At 41.2% G+C, this 21,723-nt stretch overlaps 1 protein-coding gene across 5 annotated transcripts in view; it reads right to left on the bottom strand.

Annotated features, from left to right (window-relative positions):
• Window positions 1-10,703: 10,703 nt before the first annotated feature.
• Window positions 10,704-21,723, bottom strand: part of CACNB4 (calcium voltage-gated channel auxiliary subunit beta 4) — a 218,361-nt gene continuing 207,341 nt past the window's right edge. For 4 of the 5 annotated variants that reach the window (XM_075933403.1, XM_075933401.1, XM_075933402.1 and 1 more), the window contains one exon: window positions 10,704-18,062. In XM_075933403.1, the coding sequence (XP_075789518.1) occupies window positions 17,802-18,062 (261 nt within the window). In that variant the 3' untranslated portion in view covers window positions 10,704-17,801. The remainder of the gene's footprint in view (window positions 18,063-21,723) is intronic. The other variant, XR_012905162.1, reaches the window with a different exon arrangement.

Raw genomic sequence — 21,723 nt, forward strand, 5'->3', positions numbered from 1 at the left:
AATTCTTACTGAATTAAAGCCTCATTCCTAAAACTACTTTCCGGTCTAAATATGCAAAAAGAGTCCTGACAACACTGCCACTCATTTATGTCCAATTAAGCAATTTATAATATTTCAGATTTAAACTTCTTTTCCAATATTTTTCTGTAAATTTCCAATTTAAAGTATCATAAGGCATTTCAGGCAAATGAGGCAAAATCTTTTGTCACAGGAGGAGTAATAATAGGAAAACATTCAGATACTTCAGCTCTCTCTCATGTTGTGGCATTTTTTTAAAACCCTTATCATAGTATTCTTTTGATTTGCATTTCCTCCTCCCATCTGTTCTGTTTCTATACACCCACTTCTCTGTCATTTGCTCCTATTCATACCTACTCCTCTGCTGCCTGGTCCTCCTCTCACCCTGCACGTGCTGTCTGGTTCCCTTGGTTTGGATCTCAGGCTATATCTAGACTGCAGGCTTCTTTTGGAAGAAGCTTTTCCGGAAGAGATCTTCCACACAAAAAATTCTTCCAAAAGAGAGCGTCTGCACAGCAAAAGCACATCGAAAAAGTGAAAAATAGTGTCCACACTGAATGGACATTATCTCATATTTAAGCTGTGATTACTATGGATGGAGTGGCTTTTTCCTTTTTCCTCTTCCCTCTTCTTTCAAAAGAGCACCCTCTTCCCTGTCCACACACGCCTTTTTCTGAAAGAGCTCTCTTGGAAAAAAGGCTTCTTCCTTGTAGAAACAGGTTTACCAATGTTGGGAAAAAAAAAGAACAGTTACTTACCTTGTAACTGTGATTCTTTGAGATGTGTTGCTCATGTCCATTCCAAAATAGATGTGCATGCGCAGCGTGCATGCGTCGTCGGAAGATTTTCCCTCAACAGTACCCTTAGAGCCAGCAGGGAGCCCCCTACAGTGCCGCCAGTATATACCCTGCTGGCTCCCTCCCCACTCCAGTTCCTTCTTACCAGCATGGAACCAGCAAAGAAGGGGGGAGGGATTTGGAATGGACATGAGCAACACATCTCGAAGAATCACAGTTATGAGGTAAGTAACCGTTCTTTCTTCTTCGAGTGATTGCTCATGTGCATTCCAATATAGGTGATTCCAAAGCAGAATCTAACTAGGAGGGGGACCGGCAGAAGGATTCACTCCTGAGCTAAGGACCACTCTACCTAGGGCAGCGTCCTCTCTGGCCTGCTGCGGAAGGGCATAGTGGTTAGTGAATGTGTGGACCGAAGACCACGTGGCAGCCCTAAGATGTCCGAGATGGGAACCTGTGCGGCGAAGGCGGTGGACGCCGCCATCGCCCTTGTGGAGTGCGCCCTGAGGGGCGGGGCTCGCGTGCCAACTAACGAGTAACACTCTCTAATGCAGGCAGTAATCCACGAAGCAATTCTCTACGTGAATACGGGCTGGTCCTTCATGCGTTCCGCAATGGCTATAAAAAGCTGCTGTGACTTGAGGAATGGTTTAGTCCTATCTAAATAAAAGGCTAACGCCTTTCTAATGTCTAACGTGTGAAGGACCGGTTCTTTCCCAGATGCGTGCGGTTTAGGGAAGAAAACCGGGAGAAAAATATCTTGGGAAGTGCGGAAAGAGGAGACCACCTTCAGCAGAAAAGCTGGATGGGGGCGGAGTCTGACTTTATCCTTAAAGAATACTGTGTAAGGGGGCTCACACATGAGTGCCCTAAGCTCGGATACCTGCCTTACGGATGTGATTGCTACCAGCAGAGAAACCTTATACGACAGGTGAAGGAGTGAACAGGTAGCCATTGGCTCAAAAGGGGGTCCCATAAGCTCAGAGAGGACCAGGTTTAGGTCCCACCGAGGGATGGGGGCCCACACGTGTGGATAGAGTCTATCCAGACCTTTCAAGAATCTGTTCACCGTCGGGTTAGCGAACAGCGTTTTGCCCCCTTTCCCTGGGGGGAAAGCCGATATGGCTGCCAGGTGAACCTTAATGGACGAGAAGGATAGGTGCTGGAGCCTAAGCTCTAGCAAATAGTCCAGGATCCTGGGGACTGGTACCCATCTTGAGTGCACCCTCTGTTGAGATGCCCAGGAATAGAAGCATTTCCATTTAGCCAGGTAAGTGGATTTAGTGGACGGTTTCCTGCTGCCTAGGAGGACCTCCTGAACCCGTTGAGAGCACTGGAGCTCCTGAACCATTAGCCACGGAGCTTCCATGCTGTCAGGTGGAGGGACCACAGGTCTGGGTGGTGCAGCCTGCCTGAGTCCTGTGATATAAGGTCGGGGACTAATGGGAGGGCCACGAGCCTCTTGCATGAGAGGCTGAGGAGTGTCGAGTACCAGTGCTGACGCAGCCATGCTGGGGCAATTAGAATGAGGAGGAATCCGAATTCCCTTACCTTCAGCAGCACCCGGTTAACCAGAGGGAATGGCGGGAATGCGTACAGCAGGCCACGCAGCCAATGAATAAAGAGAGCATCCCCTAGGGATCCCCGTCCCTGTCCCAGGAGGGAGCAGTACCGGGGACACTTGGCATTCTGGGATGTGGCAAACAGATCCAGGTGGGGAAACCCCCATGCGTGGAAGACGGATTGGGCTACGTCCCACCTTAGAGACCACTCGTGACCCTCAAACTACCTGCTCAGTATGTCTGCCAGGACGTTCTGGGAGCCCGGGAGGTACGAGGCCATTGGGTGGATATCCGCGCCGATGCAGAGCTCCCAGAGGTGAAGTGCCTCAGAGCACAGGTAAGGGGAGCGGGTCCTGCCCTGTTTGTTTATGCAAGCTACAGCTGTCGTGTTGTCCGACAGAATGAAGATCGACTTGCCCCTCAGGTGGGGAAGGAAAACCGCACAGGCAAGCTGGACTGCACTGAGTTCTCTGATATTGATATGCAGGGAGGCTTCATGCGGGGACCATGTACCTTGGGTGTGTAGGTCCCCGAGGTGGGCTCCCCAACCCGTGTCTGATGCGTCCGTTACGAGTCGGAGTGACGGGACCGGCCTGGAGAACGGGACTCCAGAGCAAACCACTTCTCGGCGCATCCACCACTGCGACATGCTGAGAACACTCGGGGGGACAGTCACTACTCTGTCCCAAGAGTGGGCGGTTGGCCTGTGTGCCCTTGCCAGCCACATCTGCAGGGGGCGCATGCATAGCCTGGTGTGTTGCACTAGGTAAGTGCAAGCGGCCATGAGTCCGAGCAGGCGTATGCAAGTCCAAGGGGTAGTCATTGGAAATTTCTGCAGCGACTCGATCTCCGCTTTCAGGATGAGGAGCAGGAGTAGGGTAAGGAAGCCCTCTGTGACGGGGAGTCCAGGGTGGCGCCCACAAACTCTATAGTTTGTGTGGAGATTAGGGTGGATTTGTCCACGTTCAGGAGTAGACCTAGATCTAGGAAAAGGCCCGAGTTGATGAGCACGTGGTCTCTCACCTGGGCGTCCGACCCCCCACAGAGGAGCCAGTCGTCCAGATAGGGGAATACTTGGATACCCCATCTTCTGAGTTCTGTGGCCACCACCGCCATGCATTTGGTAAAAACCCGGGGGGCCGTAGATATGTCAAATGGGAGAGCCGTAAATTGGTAATGGTCCCAACCCACCACAAAGCGTAGAAATCTGCGGTGGGAAGGGGCAATCGAGACATGGAAATAAGCGTCTTTTAGATCGAGGGTAGCGTACCAGTCTCTGGGCGCTAGGGAAGGGATAATAGCCACCAGGGTCACCATCGTGAACTTTCTCTTTGGAATGAAGCAGTTCAGGGCCCTGAGGTCCAGGATCAGGCGAAGGCCCCCATTTCCTTCGGAACCAGGAAGTACTGGGAATAGATACCCCTGCCCCGGTGTTGAAGGGGGACGGGTTCCACCGCCCCCAGTTCGAGGAGGTGATTCACTTCTTCCTGCAATGGGGCTTGTGAGATGGGTCCCTGAAAAGGGACGGGGTGGGGGGTTGTGAGGGAGAGGGTGAAATGAAGGGAATGGAGTAACGGGACTCCACAATTTCTAGGACCCAGTAGTCTGACGTAATTGCCCTCCAGGCCCGGGTAAATTGGGATAGGCGGTCCCTGAATGGGAAAGGGGAAACTGGTACGAAGCCCTCAAGCATCCCGTCAAAACACCTGACAGGGTCCAGGTGGCTTATTGGAGGGACCCCGCCATTTGGAGGGGAAAATGGAGTCAGAAGGGGGACGAGAACGATGGTGGTTGTTTCTGCCGTTATTCCCCCGGCGGTGTGAGAAATCGGGCCACAGGCCTTGGGAAGGCACCCTAGTGGCACTCCTACCCACAAAGGAATGCCTTTGCGTGGCCGGGATGTGCAGGCCCAGTGATTTAAGCGTGGCCCTCGTGTTTTTCAGCCCATGAAGGTGCTGGTCTGTTTGATCCGAAAAGAGCAAGGTACCCTCAAAAAGAAGATCCTGGAGGGTGTTCTGGACCTTGGACGGTACCCCAGAACCCTGCAACCAGGAACTGCGGCACAGTACGACCCCCATAGCCATAACCCTGGAGGCGGCTGAGGTTGATCCAACAACAGTCACGGCAGTAAGAAGGAACTGGAGTGGGGAGGGAGCCAGCAGGGTATATATGCACTGATATGCCAGTGCCACTGCAGGGCTCTAAGGGTACTGCTGAGGGAAAATCTTCCGACGACGCGTGCACGCTGCGTGCACACATCCATATTGGAATGCACATGAGCAATCACTCGAAGAACCACCTCTGGTCTTTCCATTTTTTTTTCGAAAGAAGGCGATTGCAGTGTGGACATAAGTGAAGTTTTTTGGGGAAAATGGTTATTTTTCCAAAAAAACTCTGCAATGTAGACATACCCTCAGGAGCTTCTCTGGTGCTTGATCTCCTCCTTCCTTGTTTACCATGATCTCCCTTCCAGTCTACTTCTGATCTGGAATTCCTGTCTCACTCCATGCAGGCTTTAGTCTAGATGATGGCTTATGCTTCCTCTCCTTGTGAAGGCTTCTGTTCCTGGGGGCAACTTCCACTTTTCTCCTTCTCCTCTTATGCTGAATTCACCCATTAGTGGAAGCAGTGCGGGTAAAAGCGCCTACTTATTTCCATCACCTTCTACAAGCTTCCAGGATTTTCAAAGTCATGAAGGGGACCACTTGGGCCTTAACTCAAACATCAGGAAAATCAAGTGGTAAGTTACAGCCATATAGTAGCAGATTGCCGTGTATTTTCCCTAATGACATATTGATAGTTGTGTTTGAGGTTAAAAATAGCTAGATGTAAGATTTTAATGTCATTGTAAAGATGAACATTTGTCATCTTTACCTTTATGTGTGCATGGCAATATAACATCAACTGTCCAAATAATGGGCAAACCACAGAGGAACAATCTTCATATGCTAGAGTAGTATTTTTTCAAATTTGTCTATGAAGCACTGGTTTGTGAACAAGTTCCTAATGGTCAAAGGAGAAAACTATTTCTCTGATGTAATGAAGCCTATTGCATTTTGCCCACAGTTTGGGACAGCTGACATTACATTGTCATTCACTAATGTTGAAAAATACACAGGTTCAAAACTTAAGTGTAAAGCAGCACACCTAGACTGACATTGAAATTGTTATATTTGATGTTAGATATAGCTATCAATGTCTCAATGGAAAACAAACATTCTACAATAATACAACAGTTTGTAGATGTACTGCACCCATCTATTTTCAGATAATTCAACTGTTTGAATGATCAAGGCCCAATGATGATGTTCCCCTTTACTAGACAGTATGGAGGATAATAGTATAATATACACCAATGGGGCTGAATGGCTAATTCAAAAGAGTAATAGAGCAAAACAGTATGACACTGAACAGTAACTATTCTCTATGTCACAGCTACAAAACCAAAAATGGGATGTAGCCTTTAATAGGCAAGAGGAGTAGCTCCTACAAGATTGCCCTATATATAATGTTACCAAAGTGCTATATTTATGAAGCTGGCACCATTCAGACTGAAATGGAATTTTATAGTTCCAAAACTATTCCTCTTTCTGCTGCCAACTGCAATTGACAATTTTAGAGACAAAGGACCAAATTCTGTTCTTTGTTACACTAGGATAAATTTGGAGTAATTCCTTTGTCATCAACAGAATTACTCCAGACGCATACAGATTTATACAGGTATAACTAATAACAGAACTTTCCCCAGTATGTGGGATGGATGCAAAAAGAGTAAATGAAAAGTATCATTTTTCCACTCAGTTTTTCTTCCAATTTATGGGTTTCCAGCAATTCTAAGAGATACAAACAGCCCGTGTGTCCTATGGTTTACTCAGTTTTAATTCAGGTCAGGAGACATGAATGACTAAACTATTGTGGCCCCTTCTGATCAACATGTTAAAATTAATGCAAGTTTGTCATCACCATTGGAAGCATGCAAATAAATTATTTGGATTGCTTTGGTTTAAAATGCATAAAATTAAATCTTTATTACTAGGAAAATACAAAAAAAAATCAAATAATTTCCTATCATTTTGAACACTTTCAGAATATATGCCTTTTCCCTTTGGGATTGTCCTAAAGCAGGGGTGAGCAATAATTGTCACAGGGAGCCACATAATGAATTTTGATAAGTGGTCATGGGTCAGCTCCTTTTGGAAGGGGCATAGTGTGGGGCAGAAGGGATGGGGTGGGGACTAGCATCCCCCTGGACTTGTTTGGGGCTGGAGGCTGTGAATTAAAAACATAGCAAAGAGCTCTCCACCCTGCCACTACCACATTGTCTGGCAGCCTCTCAGGGTTGTGGCAACTATTTAACGGGCTTGCAGCTCCAGTCCCTGCGAGGGTAGCGCCACAACCAGGAGCCATTTAAATAGGATCTGGCTACCTGAGCCAACTCCTAGAAATCTGGTGGTATGGACAATAGGATATAAATAGAAGTGGCCAAATGCAATCTGCGGGCCAAATCGAAGTGTTAGACAGGATGGATCTGGCCCCTGGCCTACATCTTGCCCTGCCCTGTTCTAAAGTCTTTGTTTTATGCTCTATGAGCATAGACTGACTGCATTCAAACTAAGTGAACCCCAGGCTGCTTCCACATACTTTCCCATCACTAGCATCTAGGATAATATGAAGAAATATAGTATACTTACAGAATTTTGCACTTTACATCCCATTTCTTTGCAGAATCTTAAAGCACTCTAATGATAAATAGCTCAGAACACAACTCACATGTTTGCCTCTGGATCATGACTCATTTATGCCTGGTCAAACGGACTGAATTCAAACGTTGGAACCCCCCTCCCCTCCTCCACCATGTGCAATGAGAACTTATGAGTCAGTTAAATTGGATGCAAGTAACATGGCTTATCTGATACTGTATATTGTCTTCAACAGGAAGAGGACTCATAACAAAAACAGTGACAGACTTTACTTGTGTTACCAGTGATCATTATGGAATCACACTGCCAGGAAGCTGGACAGATGCCATAGCTAGTGCAAAGGCAGAGTGTCTCTATAGATGACCATAGCCCCCTTGTAAAGCCTTGAAGATTTGCCAGGTTTGACAGTGGGCCCGTTACACAGACACGCCCAGACACATTAGGTTAGTATATTACATCTTTGTCTGATCATCTTTCTATTTCACTGATGGAGGTTGTGTGTGTTCTCTGACAAAAGTTGTGAACGAGCTGATTGTCATGGTTATGGTACGATGTTGGAGAGATGCAAGATGTAAAATATTAAGTGGGATGGGTCTCAGCTAACTCGGTCTAGAGTGAGAATATCTTTCAGGTCACAGAGCCTTGTGTTTACAGGCTGGACCAGAGGCAGGCATTAGCATTTACAAAGATAAAAGTCCGCAAAAAGAGGCTCTGGATGGGGAAGAGAGGGAAGGGGGCCCTCAGGACTGAAGTTCATGAAACACCCTGATTATGAAAGAAGACAAAGCCTTGGACTATATAAGAGAAGAAAGGGCATAATATATGATCCATTAGAGGGGATGTCTCAGGAAAAGTGGATCTCAGCTCTCTAAATTGGACAAACACTGTTTGGACTGTACCGGATTAGACAGGGAAGAAACTTGTTAATAAGCATAGGCTATAGAGTGTGTGTTATGTTTTTTGTTTACTTGTAAACTTATTTAAAAAAATTTTTCACTTTATTGGAATAGTTAACTCAAACTTTGGTAAATAAACTTCTATTTGGTTTTACTAGAGAAATGTCTCGGTGCTTTGTACTGGGTTTCCTGCTTCCATAGAGGCAGTGGATCAGTGTATGATGTGGGTATCCAGAACACAAAGGACCAGGCAGTGTAATGTAATGGATATGGAGGCATGTAAACGACTAACCTGCAATTTACAAGGTTTGTGGTATGAGAGGGTACGTCTAAACTACATGGCTCCGTCAACAGAGCCATGTAGATGTTTGTTCGGCAAAGGGAAATGAAGCCGCGATTTAATTAATCGCAGCTTCATTTAAATTTAAATGGCTGCTCCGCTCTGCCGATCAGCTGTTTGTCGGCAGATCGGGGCAGTCTGGACGCTCCCACGCCGACCTGAAAGCCCTTTATTGACCTCCCCGCTATGCCTCATAGGATGAGGTTTACCAGGGAGGTCGATAAAGGGCTTTCAGGTTGGCGTGGGAGTGTGCAGACTAGCGCGCTGAGCCGACAAACAGCTGATCATCTGTTTGTCGGCTCAGCGTGGCAGTCATTTAAATGTAAATGAAGCCGCGATTATTTAAATTGCGGCTTCATTTCCCTCTGCCAATCAGCCTAATCTACATGGCTCCATCAACGGAGCCATGTAGTTTAGACACACCCATAGTGGGCTCAGTGAAGTTTATGTCGTGTTTGTGTTGCCTGCAGTTGATAGTTATAGGCAAAGCACAAAGGCCTTTTTGTGGGCACCGTGCTTACCTCACACTGTGTAGTGATTTACTATGGACATTGTGTTTGACCCCAAAAAAGTCAGCCTCGCAGTTTATTCTGTGAAGAAAAATCTTACTCTCTGATGGACCAATGGGGAAGAACTCCACAAGAAGTTCTCACCAGATATGTCTACGCAGCACGGCTATTTTGGGATACCAAAAATATTCCAAAATAGCTACTCCACGTCTATGCAAGCCGCCCATTATTTCAAAATATTTTTCAAAATAACAGGCATGCTATTTCGCCATCCTGCTAACCTTCATTCCACGAAGATTAAGGGATGTCTCAAAATAGCATGTTATTTTGAAATTTGTCGTAGCACAAATTGCATATCTTATTTCAAGTTTAGGGTGCTGGGTAGATACACCCACAGAGATTTCAGGGGTAACAGTGTCTTAGCTTCGCCCTGACTCTTCCCCACATACCTTCACACCACACATTCTCTTTTGTCATTTGCTAATCTTCTGTACTGGACTAGCTTTGGGCTGTAAATTGATAGACCAGTATATCCAGGACCTAATCCAATACCCATGGGAATCTTTTCATTGACTTATTTGGGCACTGGATTAGGCCTTAAGTAGGAGTTTTTTACGTATGTATGGAATGTAGAGACTGATTTTATAGTAAATTCCTGCATTCTGGGTTGCAAGCATTTCTGTTCCTTAACAGTGTATCATTCAGATTGTAGGGCCAAATATAAATAATATTGAGAGAGATTATGTACAACAGGCAGAATATTGAATCTGGGTTAATGAAATCTTCAAACACATTCATAAAGATTCCCCCATAATTCTGAATATATTCTGCTGTTCTTTGTTGATAACTTTGAGAACTTGTTCAACTTTCTAAAGTCTTGTCTTTGAGGATTAGAGCTGTGCATACAATTCAAGAACAAACTTAAAACTAAAAGCCTTTAAGCACTATGTTTAGATAGTTTTTCATTTATTGTAGAAAATTTTTTTAATGCAGTTCATTTTTATACATCTAAATTCCATAAAACAAATCAATAGAAATTAGGATACTGTACGCATGCAGTCTGCATTTTCTTTGTTAATGTTTCTGTTCACAAAAATAACACCACTTTTTTCCTTGAAAGCCACTAAAGCAGAGGGAGAGCAAAACATGCAACACTGTATACATTTGCATAGTATATTTTACCCAGCATGCCTTGTTGAATGCTACACATACAGTATCTATATACGTAAAAATAGGAAGGGGCAAATCAGCAACAAAGAAAATATAAATTTGTATACTCTTTTGGTTTAGTAAAGGTAACAATTTTCTGTATCATAATTAGCCTGAAATTGCCTCCATTGATGTGAGAGGGAAAACTCCCAACACCATCAATAGGTTTGGCCAATAACCAGAGACCGACTGGGAGATAAAGAACCCAAGATCCACAGTTCAGAATTAGGATGACTGGTTTCACCACATAAAGAATTTTAATTGGCTTGATTCTCCTCCTACACTGTTCTTATACTAATGTAATACCATTGACTTCACTGGTGCACATGGGAGAAGAATAAGTCCTATTTCAAATTTATAGAACTTTTAGGTTTGATCATTGCATATATAAAGCTCCCAGGGATTTCACTGGAAGTTTTAAGTGGGCTAGCATGAACCCTTTAGTAGCTTTTACGTATCAACCCCTCTCCCCAATAGCATTATAGTATGCAAAAGCAAAAATGCTTTTATAGCCCCAGATTGTCATTTTGTTAGGGAAATTTTCATTATAGATCTTGGTCTACAAATATGATTAGTGGTATATTCTTCAGTCATTTATGCAAAAAATTATAAATTAGCAATAATTTAGACCTCCTTTATAGTCATATGGGTTCAAAATTTGGGAGCAGAAATGAGTGCAACAAATGGTCTAATTTTAAAAGATTTTTTTTTTACTGAGTTCACATTAAAGAGAATATAATTCCATGGAAAAATCAAATTACATATGTAAATTGCAAGGCTGTAAAAATTGCTGGAGAAGTGTCAGGCAGCAAGTTAAGCAATGGAAAGTGCAGTAAATCCATTGAAACTGGATCAACAATGTTCCTACTTTTTCAAAAATGCAATGGCAAATGTAACAATGGATTTCTTGTAAATTTGTGCTATTACAAATGTGCTTTTTTCCTTGCTCTATTTTTTATTATTGGCAAAAAATATATACTATAATTTTGTACTGTACAATATAATTTCTTGCTACATTACTTATTTTCTAGTACTAATACAGAGAAGTAATAACAAAGGGTTATTTTGGCAACAGAATGCTCTTGTTTTAATAATGTCCCAGAAAATATTTGTAAGGCATATGATAAACAGTATGCAACATTATTAGCCAGAACTTGCAAATGCTTATTATTGGGCTTAACATTACTAAGCATTATGGTCAGTAGTAAGCATTTGCAGAATCCAGCCCTAGAAAGTACAAACAGTAGCTCATTGCTAAAGAATCGTAGTGGCAGTACAAAAAGGCAATTCTACTATGCAGCACTAAGCCCGAGCCAAGCGGTGTCAATGTTTGTTCTGACCTTGGCCACCATAATTTCAAAGAAAATAGCTACTAGATGTACCTAAAAAGAATTCTAAACTCTTAAGTTTATTATCATTATTATTTCTGTCTTCTCCCAAAACAGTTCACTTAGATCACAAGAATTGAAGAAAGGAGTATACATAAGCATATTCCACAAATTAGAAAAATATGTTCACTTCCATTATTTGTAACAAACTTTTGATCCTAGGTAGAGTTTACAGCCCTTTGTCCAAATTCATTCATTTAGATATTTTCTATGATATTATCAAAATGTACCATTCTTTTTCTACATAGAGTATGTTGGGCTTAAATAATCATAGAACAAGGCTAAAATGGATGATTACTCTTAAAATGTGTTCCCTTTTGTCAATACAATATAAAGATAGCAGGAGATAACGTCACCAAATTTGGAGTTAGCTAGGTAACTATTTTGTAGCTCCATTACTGTCAGCTGAACTAGTTTTTAAAGAAATGACAGATTACTGGAGCAAAATAGGTTATGGCTGAACCCATTTATCCAAATGAATCATGCAAGCTGGGAAACATAACCCAATTTCAACCAACAGGGTTTTGAAGTCTGCATAAATCAGATTCTACTGTACACAATTTTTCATCCAATTTTTCATTCACTGGTCAGGATGTGTACTCAGCTTTAAAACAATACACCAACAACATGGTGGCTACATCTAGACTACCCGCGGCTTCTGAAAGAAGATACGCAAATTAGGTGCGAATTTGCATATCTTCTTCCAATCCCTTTTTCTGAAGAGGTTTTTTCAGGGGGTTTTGTGCAAATCCCCCTTTTTTGAAAGAACCCTGTAAACCTCATTTTTTGAGGAATAAGGGTTCTTTAAAAAAAAGGGAGCTTTTGCATGAACAATCTCGCCTAGACTGCTTTTCTTTTTTCAAAAAAAAAAACATCTTCCAAAAAAGGGATTGGAAGAAGATATGCAAATTGCATCTACTTTGCATATCTGCTTTCAGAAGCCGCAGGTAGTCTAGACGCGCCCGGTGTGATGGCCAGGTTTCATGATTGCTGAATCCAAAAATCAATATATGAGCAAGGGTTAGATTTAATTTATTCCTATATAAAGCAAATGGACTGAGCAACTAGGCAACAGCCCTGGTTTACTCAAATAACTATACAATAAAATAATGTTGACTATTAAGTGTGTGCTTCTGAAAAGGATACCAAGGAACATTAGTGAGATTGTGAGCAGCAGGGAAATTCAAAGAAGAATGTGAAATTGAGGCCAAGGTGGATTCTGAAAATGTAGTCTGAAACTAACTTGAAGTTATGGACTCGTGCACCCCTATGGTAACAACCATTATCTTGCACTTCTATAGCAGCAGATAGCTTGTGGCAGAGAAAAAAACTGCTATAAGCACTCAGTCTCCAGTAGTTTCTTGTTCTTGCAATTACCTGCCTCCCTACTTGGTATCATTGCTCAAAAAGCAAGGAGCAAAGAAAGGGTGGAATGCCCAAATATCAGTTGTAACAGGAGCTTTAAAAGCTAGAGGAAAATGCAGGATATGTCTATACTACAAACCTAAGCTGACCTATATTAGGTCAACTTAACAGCCACCACAGTAATTACTGCTGTGATGCATGTCCCCGCTACCCACCTTGGGTCAGTGATGCATGTCTTGAGCAGGAACACGTCCACTAAACTAAGAAGGCTGTGTGGGGAGCTGGCAGCTGAATCTCTCAGCTCCACAGGCAACTTCCTGTCAGAAGTCTGGCTGGCCCACAAGTAGCAGGGTTCTCCACAGACTCTGCCATCCTTGCTTGGAGTAGAGGGGGAAGGTGCCAAAGACTTCTTAAATGCACAACCCACTTCCATTCTTCTCTAGGAGCAGACAATGTGCTTGGGGATTCGCAGCCACCATTCCCTGCCAGGAATGGGAAGAAGCCACCCTGCTCCTCTCACTACCAGGGGACAGAATCCACCTACCCTTCTTACCCTCCTGTTTCCTCTGCCCAATTCCAGCTGGGAGCCAGGCAGCCTTGTCAATTGTTAAGGCTGGCGGGCTTCTGGCATGGTGCAGGCAGGGGAAACTCAGGCTTCTCACTTTGGCTCCTAGCCAGGAGCAGAGTCCAGCCACGCAGCTCTCCAGGAGAGCAGGGGCTTTGTCAGTTTCACAGGTCCTGCTGTGAAATTGACAAGACAGAAGATGTAAGGGACACAGTTATCTACACAGAAATGGCATTCCCTAACTACATGGACCTTGTGCCCTATGTGGAGGTGTAGTTATTATGTTGGTGTAGTAGGGTCCTTACATCAATGGGAGGAAGGCTCTAATGTAGACACTGAAATAATGAGGATGATTATAGCTGTCTTATGTGAACCTAACTGTAGGGTAGACCAGCCCAGAGTCAAGTGTATTTCCACTTGCAGCAAAACCAACACTAACATTCTGAATATGATTTCTTGTAATGTGTTTACTGAAGAGACTGGAAATTTTTCTAATCTCATACGCACCTGATTTATAGTTGCCTTCATCAGTGTAAGTCAGAAATATGCAAGATCAGGTTCAGTGTTCTCTAGCAAAGATGTTGCATAAAAAGCAAAATCTATTGCTATAAAAACTATTCTTGCTAAACTAAGAAGAAAAATAAGTAGTCAGGGCACAATTTCCAATGGCTTCAACAGGAAACTAACTTTGCAGGGCAAAATCTAAGTCCAGGGGCCATAATAAACCTGGATTTCTAAGCAGAATGATTCACTAAATTCAATAGAAAGTTTTGTTTACAAAGTGATGACATGATATGGCCCACAGTGTTTAAAATTACTGTAAAAGAGCTGTAGTTTTTTCGGGTTTTTTTAAATCAATAATTTAAAAATATTTCCTAATTTTTTTTAAACCAATAATTTCCTAATTATCAGTCAGAAAATTTATCCAACTTACATTTGCCTGTCCATTGGGGAAAATGTTCAACTAGTTAAATAGTAAAAGAGATGAAAAATATCTGTAAAATTTAAAAAATATTAATTCAAGTTCAAAGGGAACAATTACAATTCCTCTAAATATGTGCCATATTTTAAATTAATTTGTTCTTCAATTATAGTCAGGCAAATGAATGCATTGAAGCATACTGCCTTTAGATAATTGTGTCACTGAGACGGTCATATCAGCATAGGCTACTGCTGTCTAAATTATCATTAACCCCAAATGTTTTAAATAAAAACATATAAAAATAGCAAAGAACCATCAATATTTTATAAACATTTCTAAATAAATACTTCTATATATATACTGGAGCTTAGCAGTAGAATCCTGAACATTACTATAATCAGGATATAATCATCATGAGAAATTATAGCAGGATTGGAAAATTAATCTTATTAATCATTCAGGACTACATTAATTTCACAACTTCACATAAAGCCATTGCATTGAAAAAAAAACCCACACAAGATGGCTGGCTAACATTGTAGAAGTTCTAATACATGGATTATACTATGCATTTAAGTGGCCTTAAGCATAATTGCAGCTCTTATTATATTTCTTGTCTCTTAAAAATATTTTAAAAGAAAGATTCCCAATAGCATTTACCCACAATGAAATGTATTTTATATAAACATGGACCTTAAGAGTATATCTCCCTGCAAAACAAAAGCAAAACAAGATAAGCAAACTTTGGTGATATTTAAATAATAGAACAAGAGGATACAAATCATACCAAAAAAAGGAAGGTAAACTTAAAATAAACCCACAGAATTAAGGTAAACATTCAAAATTTTCCTTCAAGACATTATAAATGACTCCTTTCAACAGATTCGTTTCATAAGAACATTAAACAAAAGTGGTTTTTGGCACTTCAGATGATGCAATTGGTGGATTTTGTGCATGTGTGTTGTGTGGATCTTTCCCTTTACTAGCATGACATGGAAGACTTTAAAAAAAGGCTCCAAAAAGCTTTAAAAATAAATGACGTTTTTGTGTCTCAAATGAAAAAGCAGTAATCTCATTTACTAGAAAAATGTTAGTGATGTTGCAGCTACCTGTCATAAAATACAAATATCTTCAAGCAGCTAATGATTTGATCCCTAATGCTACTACAGAATAAAGATAAACCACTGTCTAATCTAGGGTTATACATTTCAGTGCATTCTTTGCAATTAATACATTAATGCGCACAAAAAAGAAACTGTCAAAGCTTATAATGTTTTGCCCAATACCTTCCTTCTCATGCAGATGTGTGCTGTACGTGTAACAAAGACATATAAAAATTACTGGAGAATGTTCCACTGTGCTATAGCATAAAATATTAGAAGTGGCAGCACATGCCATCACTTTGGAAGCTGATCCTGCATTAGTTCCTCAGGCCAAACTCCCACTGAGATCAATAGGTGCTTAGCTGGAAAAAGGGCAACAGGAACTGACTCAATAGGTTACTTCTTAACTTTATTACTCCAGTGGATGCAGATATTTTATGTTTTAATTGTTGACAGTTGGCCCAACTGAATCACCTAGTGACTGATCATTCAAGGCTTCTTTTATGCAGTAAAACCTGTCCAAAAAGCCAGCTGCATTACTACCTTTCACTGCTAGAGACATGTATTATTTTTGGTTGTACCAGAAATGCAATAAACTACATTTCTAGTTGTCATCACCAAGAAGATATTCAGGATCACTAGCGGGGGGAAATATCAATAGCATCTTCGTTAATTGGTCCAAAAAGCAAAAGACATCATAAGGTTCAGGAAATTTGTTTAGTGCTGCATGCTTTTATAGCCTACCATTCAGGAGACTTTGGGAAGAGAAAAGGGAAATTACTTTCATTTTCAAAAAATAGATTTGACCCGAACCAGCATAAAATAATATTTTACACATAGTTCTGTCAATTTTAGAAAATGCATGCAGTGTCTCAGATATTTTAGAAAGAGTCTATGCTTAAAGACACCAGTGTGTTGTATAAAATGGTCAATTACAATAATTATTTCAATCATATTGGATATAAGGCTTCACTGATAATGTAAGACATAAGGTCTAATTACATAAATGTATCCATTTAAAAAAACAGAAGAGTTAGTAGGTGAAGAGCACTGTTCATTAGAAGTAAGGCAGCAAAATCTCCAAAGACTTTATCTTAGTTATTTGAATTTAAAATGTCAGCTCTATAATTTTACAGTGAACAGAGCTTCTGGAGTACTCTATTCTGTTTTTATTGCAAGCTGCATCTTTGCTTTAGAATTTACTGGTGTTTTGAAAAAAATCTGCTTTTACCAATACAATTTAAAGGATTTGGTTATCGAGGGTTCTTGTGTGATGCTGGAATTTTCAGACATTTGAAGATGGAGACTGAAAAATGTAATGTGAAGATACTCAATTGTGTGGAAATGTAAGTACAGTATCTGCCATACATGAGTGGTTGGGAGAATGGATCAATTTCAATTTAACAAGGCAGAACATTGAGAATGGGAGAAAAAGCATCACATCTCTCCTGTTTGATTTTGTGTTGATGAATCAAAGAAAGAGCAGCCACGTATTCTCAAACTCTCATCATTCCTGCCAGGCTTGGATTTATTCATACTCCTACTAGTCTCTTCCATATATCAGTGGTGAGCAACATGCAGCCCATCAGGATTCCATATAGGGCCGCAAGACATTTTGTTTACTGTTGCTCATGTGCAGGTGTGACGGGGTGCAGTCATATTGTTGAAATTCATATCACCATTGCTGATGACAACAGAAGTATCAATACTGACTAAACAAAAGAAAAAATGTTGCTGCAACATACGTGTCAGGAGAAAAAAATATTCAAAATGGAAAGTACTTTGTAACTGCTGCATTAATTTGTGATATTTGGCACGAGAAACAGTTTACATTTGGTAAGTCTGAAAAAAGCCATTCTGGAAATGTGAATATACATTAAAATGTTTTTATTCTAATCTTGAGTGTAAATTTAGCTTCCAGCAAACAAATATGGCAGCTGATTTTTGGCTGATAGTGGTTTAGTAATTTTCTATTTCTTCATCTGCATTTTTTTCAACTGATTGCAACTTGTTCAAGTCGACTTTCCAGTCAGTTCACCCAAATTCCAACAAGAATTGGTTTATAAATTGGTTCCAACTGGAACTGGTCATTTGGAATTTCCAGCACTGGAAATTGTTTCATATGTGCCTTGAGATAAGTACCCTAAATTACAAACAGATGTGTTTAATATCTAACAAGGAAAAAAATGTACCGTTATATATGCAAATGCTGTACTAAAAAAAAAATCCAGTACGGCTGGGCAAGCTAATTTCCTCCTAAACATCAGGGTCTGGTGAATTTCTTCCTCCTCTTTGTTTTTTTAAAGCATCAACTAGTAACTACAGTAAAACCATGTTACATCTGCTAAATTAAGATGATTTGTTTTTTCTATGTATGTTATGGCAAGTTGTCAACTAATGAATACTATTTTTCCCAAGTTCTTAAACTCAAAGCCTATGTCGTGAATCATGGCTATATCCTCCAGGCGATCCTCGGTTCCTATGTGGTTTGTAAGTGTCCTGGTAAGAGTCAGAGTATTCTTCTTCCACAAGTGGGTAATGATCTCGGCTGTGTTGGGAACTGGAAGACAAGCGGTTCCTGCTCTTCCGAGCCCTTTCATTGTGATAATTTTCATCAGAGGTCATTAGACTTCTTCGTTCAATTGGAGAGTTCTCAGTAGAGTGGTTGCTATGTCTCATACGCTGGCTCTAAAAATGTCAAAGAATGCAAGCATTAATACAGACAGAATTCTACTTCACTTCTTGTAAGTTAGTTGTGAGCCTCAGTTCGAGGTTCTTCAGAATCCATCCACTTTTGTGATTCCTTTTTAATACTAAAATTTATTTGTGATGGGAGATGGGTGTGAGAATGGACTGATTTCCAAAACTGATAGACCAAATGCAGCATAATACAATGTATTTTTATGATATTCTTATATGCAATCTTATAAAATTTTACAGAGCACTTTCAGTAAGAATTGACTAGTAGATCAATTCAGAACATAATTGTTTGTCAGTTCTTCCCCCAATCATGAACACAACATTCACATTTGTATTTTGATTCCTTTTAGAAATTCATGATGAATCAGTGCATTTTATAGAAAGTTTCTGAAAAAGAGTTTTTGTTTTTTCAGAAAAGGTGCAGCTCATTATGCATTATTTAAAGATTTTTAAGCTACGAACTAATAGTGTATGACCAAATACTCTACATGAAACATAGCAGAAGTAGTTAGTTGCTAAGGGTATGTCTACACTACCACTCTAGTTCGAACTAGGGTGATAATGTAGGCAACCGGAGTTGCAAATGAAGCCCGGGATTTGAATTTCCTGGGCTTCATTTGCATAAAGCCGGGCGCCGCCATTTTAAAATGTCTGCTACATTTTTAAAAATGGCGGCGCCTGGCTTTATGCAAATGAAGCCCGGGAAATTCAAATCCCGGGCTTTATTTGCAACTCTGGTTGCCTACATTACCACCCTAGTTCGAACTAGGGTGGTAGTGTAGACATACCCTCAGTGATTTTTATAACTAAAACATAATAAAGATTTCAAATAACATGCACAGAAACTCCTTCACAAAAATTATTTACAAAATAGGGATTTGGCCTTTGTTGGCCTTATGTTTCCATTGTGATTGGTTAATATCTAGCTATGTGTGGTCATATGATCAAAATTAGTTCACATTATTGCCTCTAAAATGGTGCAATGATGCAACAGTTCATATAGAGAAAACAACATTCCATCCCATGACATCACATACAGTCCATTGTTACCACTGTTACTCTCTCATGTCTCCACGCAACCATCTTTAACAGAAATTCAAAAGGTTGATGAAGCACCAACTTAGCTGACTCTTCTTTCTCTCATCATTGTGCATTCCATATCCTTTTTCTGCTCCAAAGGCTTATAATGAAATGCTACTACTATGTTTGATCTGAGATTGATATCCATACAGATTCGACTGTATAGTCCTCTCAACTCACAATTTTTTTCTTATGGTATCTAATCTAGGAAACTTTTCTGGTAGAGGTCTACCTTTCACCTTTATGACCTAATTTATTTTACTCTATAATTCAGAGCCAAGTATTATGTTATCTGAAACATTTTTGTTATTCCACATTGTTTAAATAATATCTATTATGGCAAGGACCTCCTCCATTGCCAGGCTTTTATTTCACCTCTTTTTAATTAATCTCATTATATTGTCCATATGCTAATCAGAGTTTTATTTTTGGTCAATAGGTCTTATTTAACTCCTTAGCCTAACATCTACAACATCGTGGCAATTTATCTTTGTGAATGCATCATGTCCCTCCCCCAGTTAATTTGTAATATACGCTCTTTTCTTAATTGGATACAGAGATATACTTGTATTATTATTCTGATCTCAATCTCTTCACCTCTTGGCAGTGTGGAACATATGTGAAGAAGTCTCAGAGGCGTAGCCATGTTAGTCTGTAACTTTAAAAATGAGTAGTCCTGTGTAGGGATGTAGGCAACTAGTTGAGTAGTCGACCACTTGCTTCTGCCCCCTTGCTGCCTCTGTATCAGAGGCAGCAAGCGGGACGGAAGAGTGGGAACAGGAGCTGGTGCTGGTGGGGGAGCCATCTCAAAAGCCAGTTCCACCCTAGCACCATCTCCATGGTGCGGGGGGAGGGCAGAGGATGCTGCTGTGAAATAGCTTCTGCCCACAGAGGGCCCAGGCTTGCTGCAAGCAGCCCTTATCGATCTGTGGGGGGTTCCAATGGGGAGATGGGACCCCCTATGGACAGAGGCTGCTGGACCCAGCATGAGCTGGGACTGAGCAAGCCCATCTCAGTCCCAGCTTGTGCTGGGTCTGATACCTATCTCTGCTGCGGCTCTGCATTTTCAATGTAGTAAGAACTGAGCAGCTCTTACTACACTGAAAACTCAGAGGCGCGGTAGTCTGGGACCTGGTGCAGGCTGGGTCTGGGACCTACCCCCACTGCAGCTCTGCAGTTTAAATGTAGTAGGAGCCAGGCTGCCTGTGGGCCTGGCTCCTACTATATTTAAATTGCAGAATTGCAACAGGGTAGTTCCTGGACCCAGCGCAAGCCGGGCCGGGATGGAGTACCTCCCCTTATCAACTAACTGTGCAGTGCATACAAATTGTACTGACTACATGATTAATTACCCACTTCTTAACATCCTTAGTCCTACGGCACCTTAGAGACTAACAAAAATATGAATAGTATAATGAGCTTTCATGGGCACACCCCACTTCTTCAGGTGAGCTCATCTTATGATACTACATATATATTTGTTAGTATCTAAGGTGCCACAGAACTACTCATTATATTTGATGAGAATTAACATTTGTAGGTGTTGTGCAAAATATAAGATGTTATCTCATCATGCTGGACTGTATCATAACGCATATCCAGCCTCGCTTGATCAGTTTAGTTCAAAACTGGGTACGGCAGAGCTAAAAACATTGACCTTCCACCACTTGAGCCAAAGGTCTTAAGTCTATTAGCTGTAACTTGCAGATTCCATCTTTGTGTGTGGTTGAGCCCCTATATGGTGACAAAAATCTGTACACAATGTGGGTTGCAAGTGCATAAGGTTAATATTTGATATAAGCTCAATTTGAATGTTACATATTTCTAAATTGCATTGCACCTTGTATCTTGAGCTTTAGTTTATCTTTATACAATATAAGCAAGTAAAATAAATATATGCAATGCTACAAAATTAAAGTTGAGTGTGAGGTCTTCAATTTTGTTTCTCCTGGACTTGTGTGCATAAATGTACACCTCTGTATTTCATTCAAACAGAGTTTGCGATTTCCTGCATTTAAAGGCAGTATAACTGATAAAGACAAGAAAAAAAGTCATAAGGGCTTAGAGTGTTACAGTAAATATTTAGTGTAGCATAAACACCTAAACTACTTTAATTCCTAAAGTCTATATAAGTACTTCAGTCACCTTATGGTGTCAAACACTTTAACTGATATAATTCTTTAGGTGGCAAGTACCTTGAAAGTGGTATAAGGCATACGCACTTAAGATAATGTAAATCCTTAATGTGACACAACCACATCAACCCAACTCTCTAAATGAGCTGAAGCACTTAAATGTCACTGTCAATCAAATCCGCAGTCTTTACTCAGGCATAATGAATTCAGGGTGAAATTTACCTCTTTGGCATATAGCTATCACCATCATAGCTATCACCTCATAATTTGGCTAATGGGGGTATTAAGGGACAAGGCATAGACCAGTGGTCCCCAACGCGGAGCCCGCGGGTGCCATGGCGCCTGCCGGGGCATTTATGTGCGCCTGCCAAAACATCTGGGCTGGCCCTAATCCCGGCGCGCGGCACATACGCGGTGCCAGCCCAGGGCACAGG

Source organism: Pelodiscus sinensis, chromosome 7 (assembly GCF_049634645.1).
Source record: "Pelodiscus sinensis isolate JC-2024 chromosome 7, ASM4963464v1, whole genome shotgun sequence".
Classification (NCBI taxonomy): Eukaryota; Metazoa; Chordata; order Testudines; family Trionychidae; genus Pelodiscus; species Pelodiscus sinensis.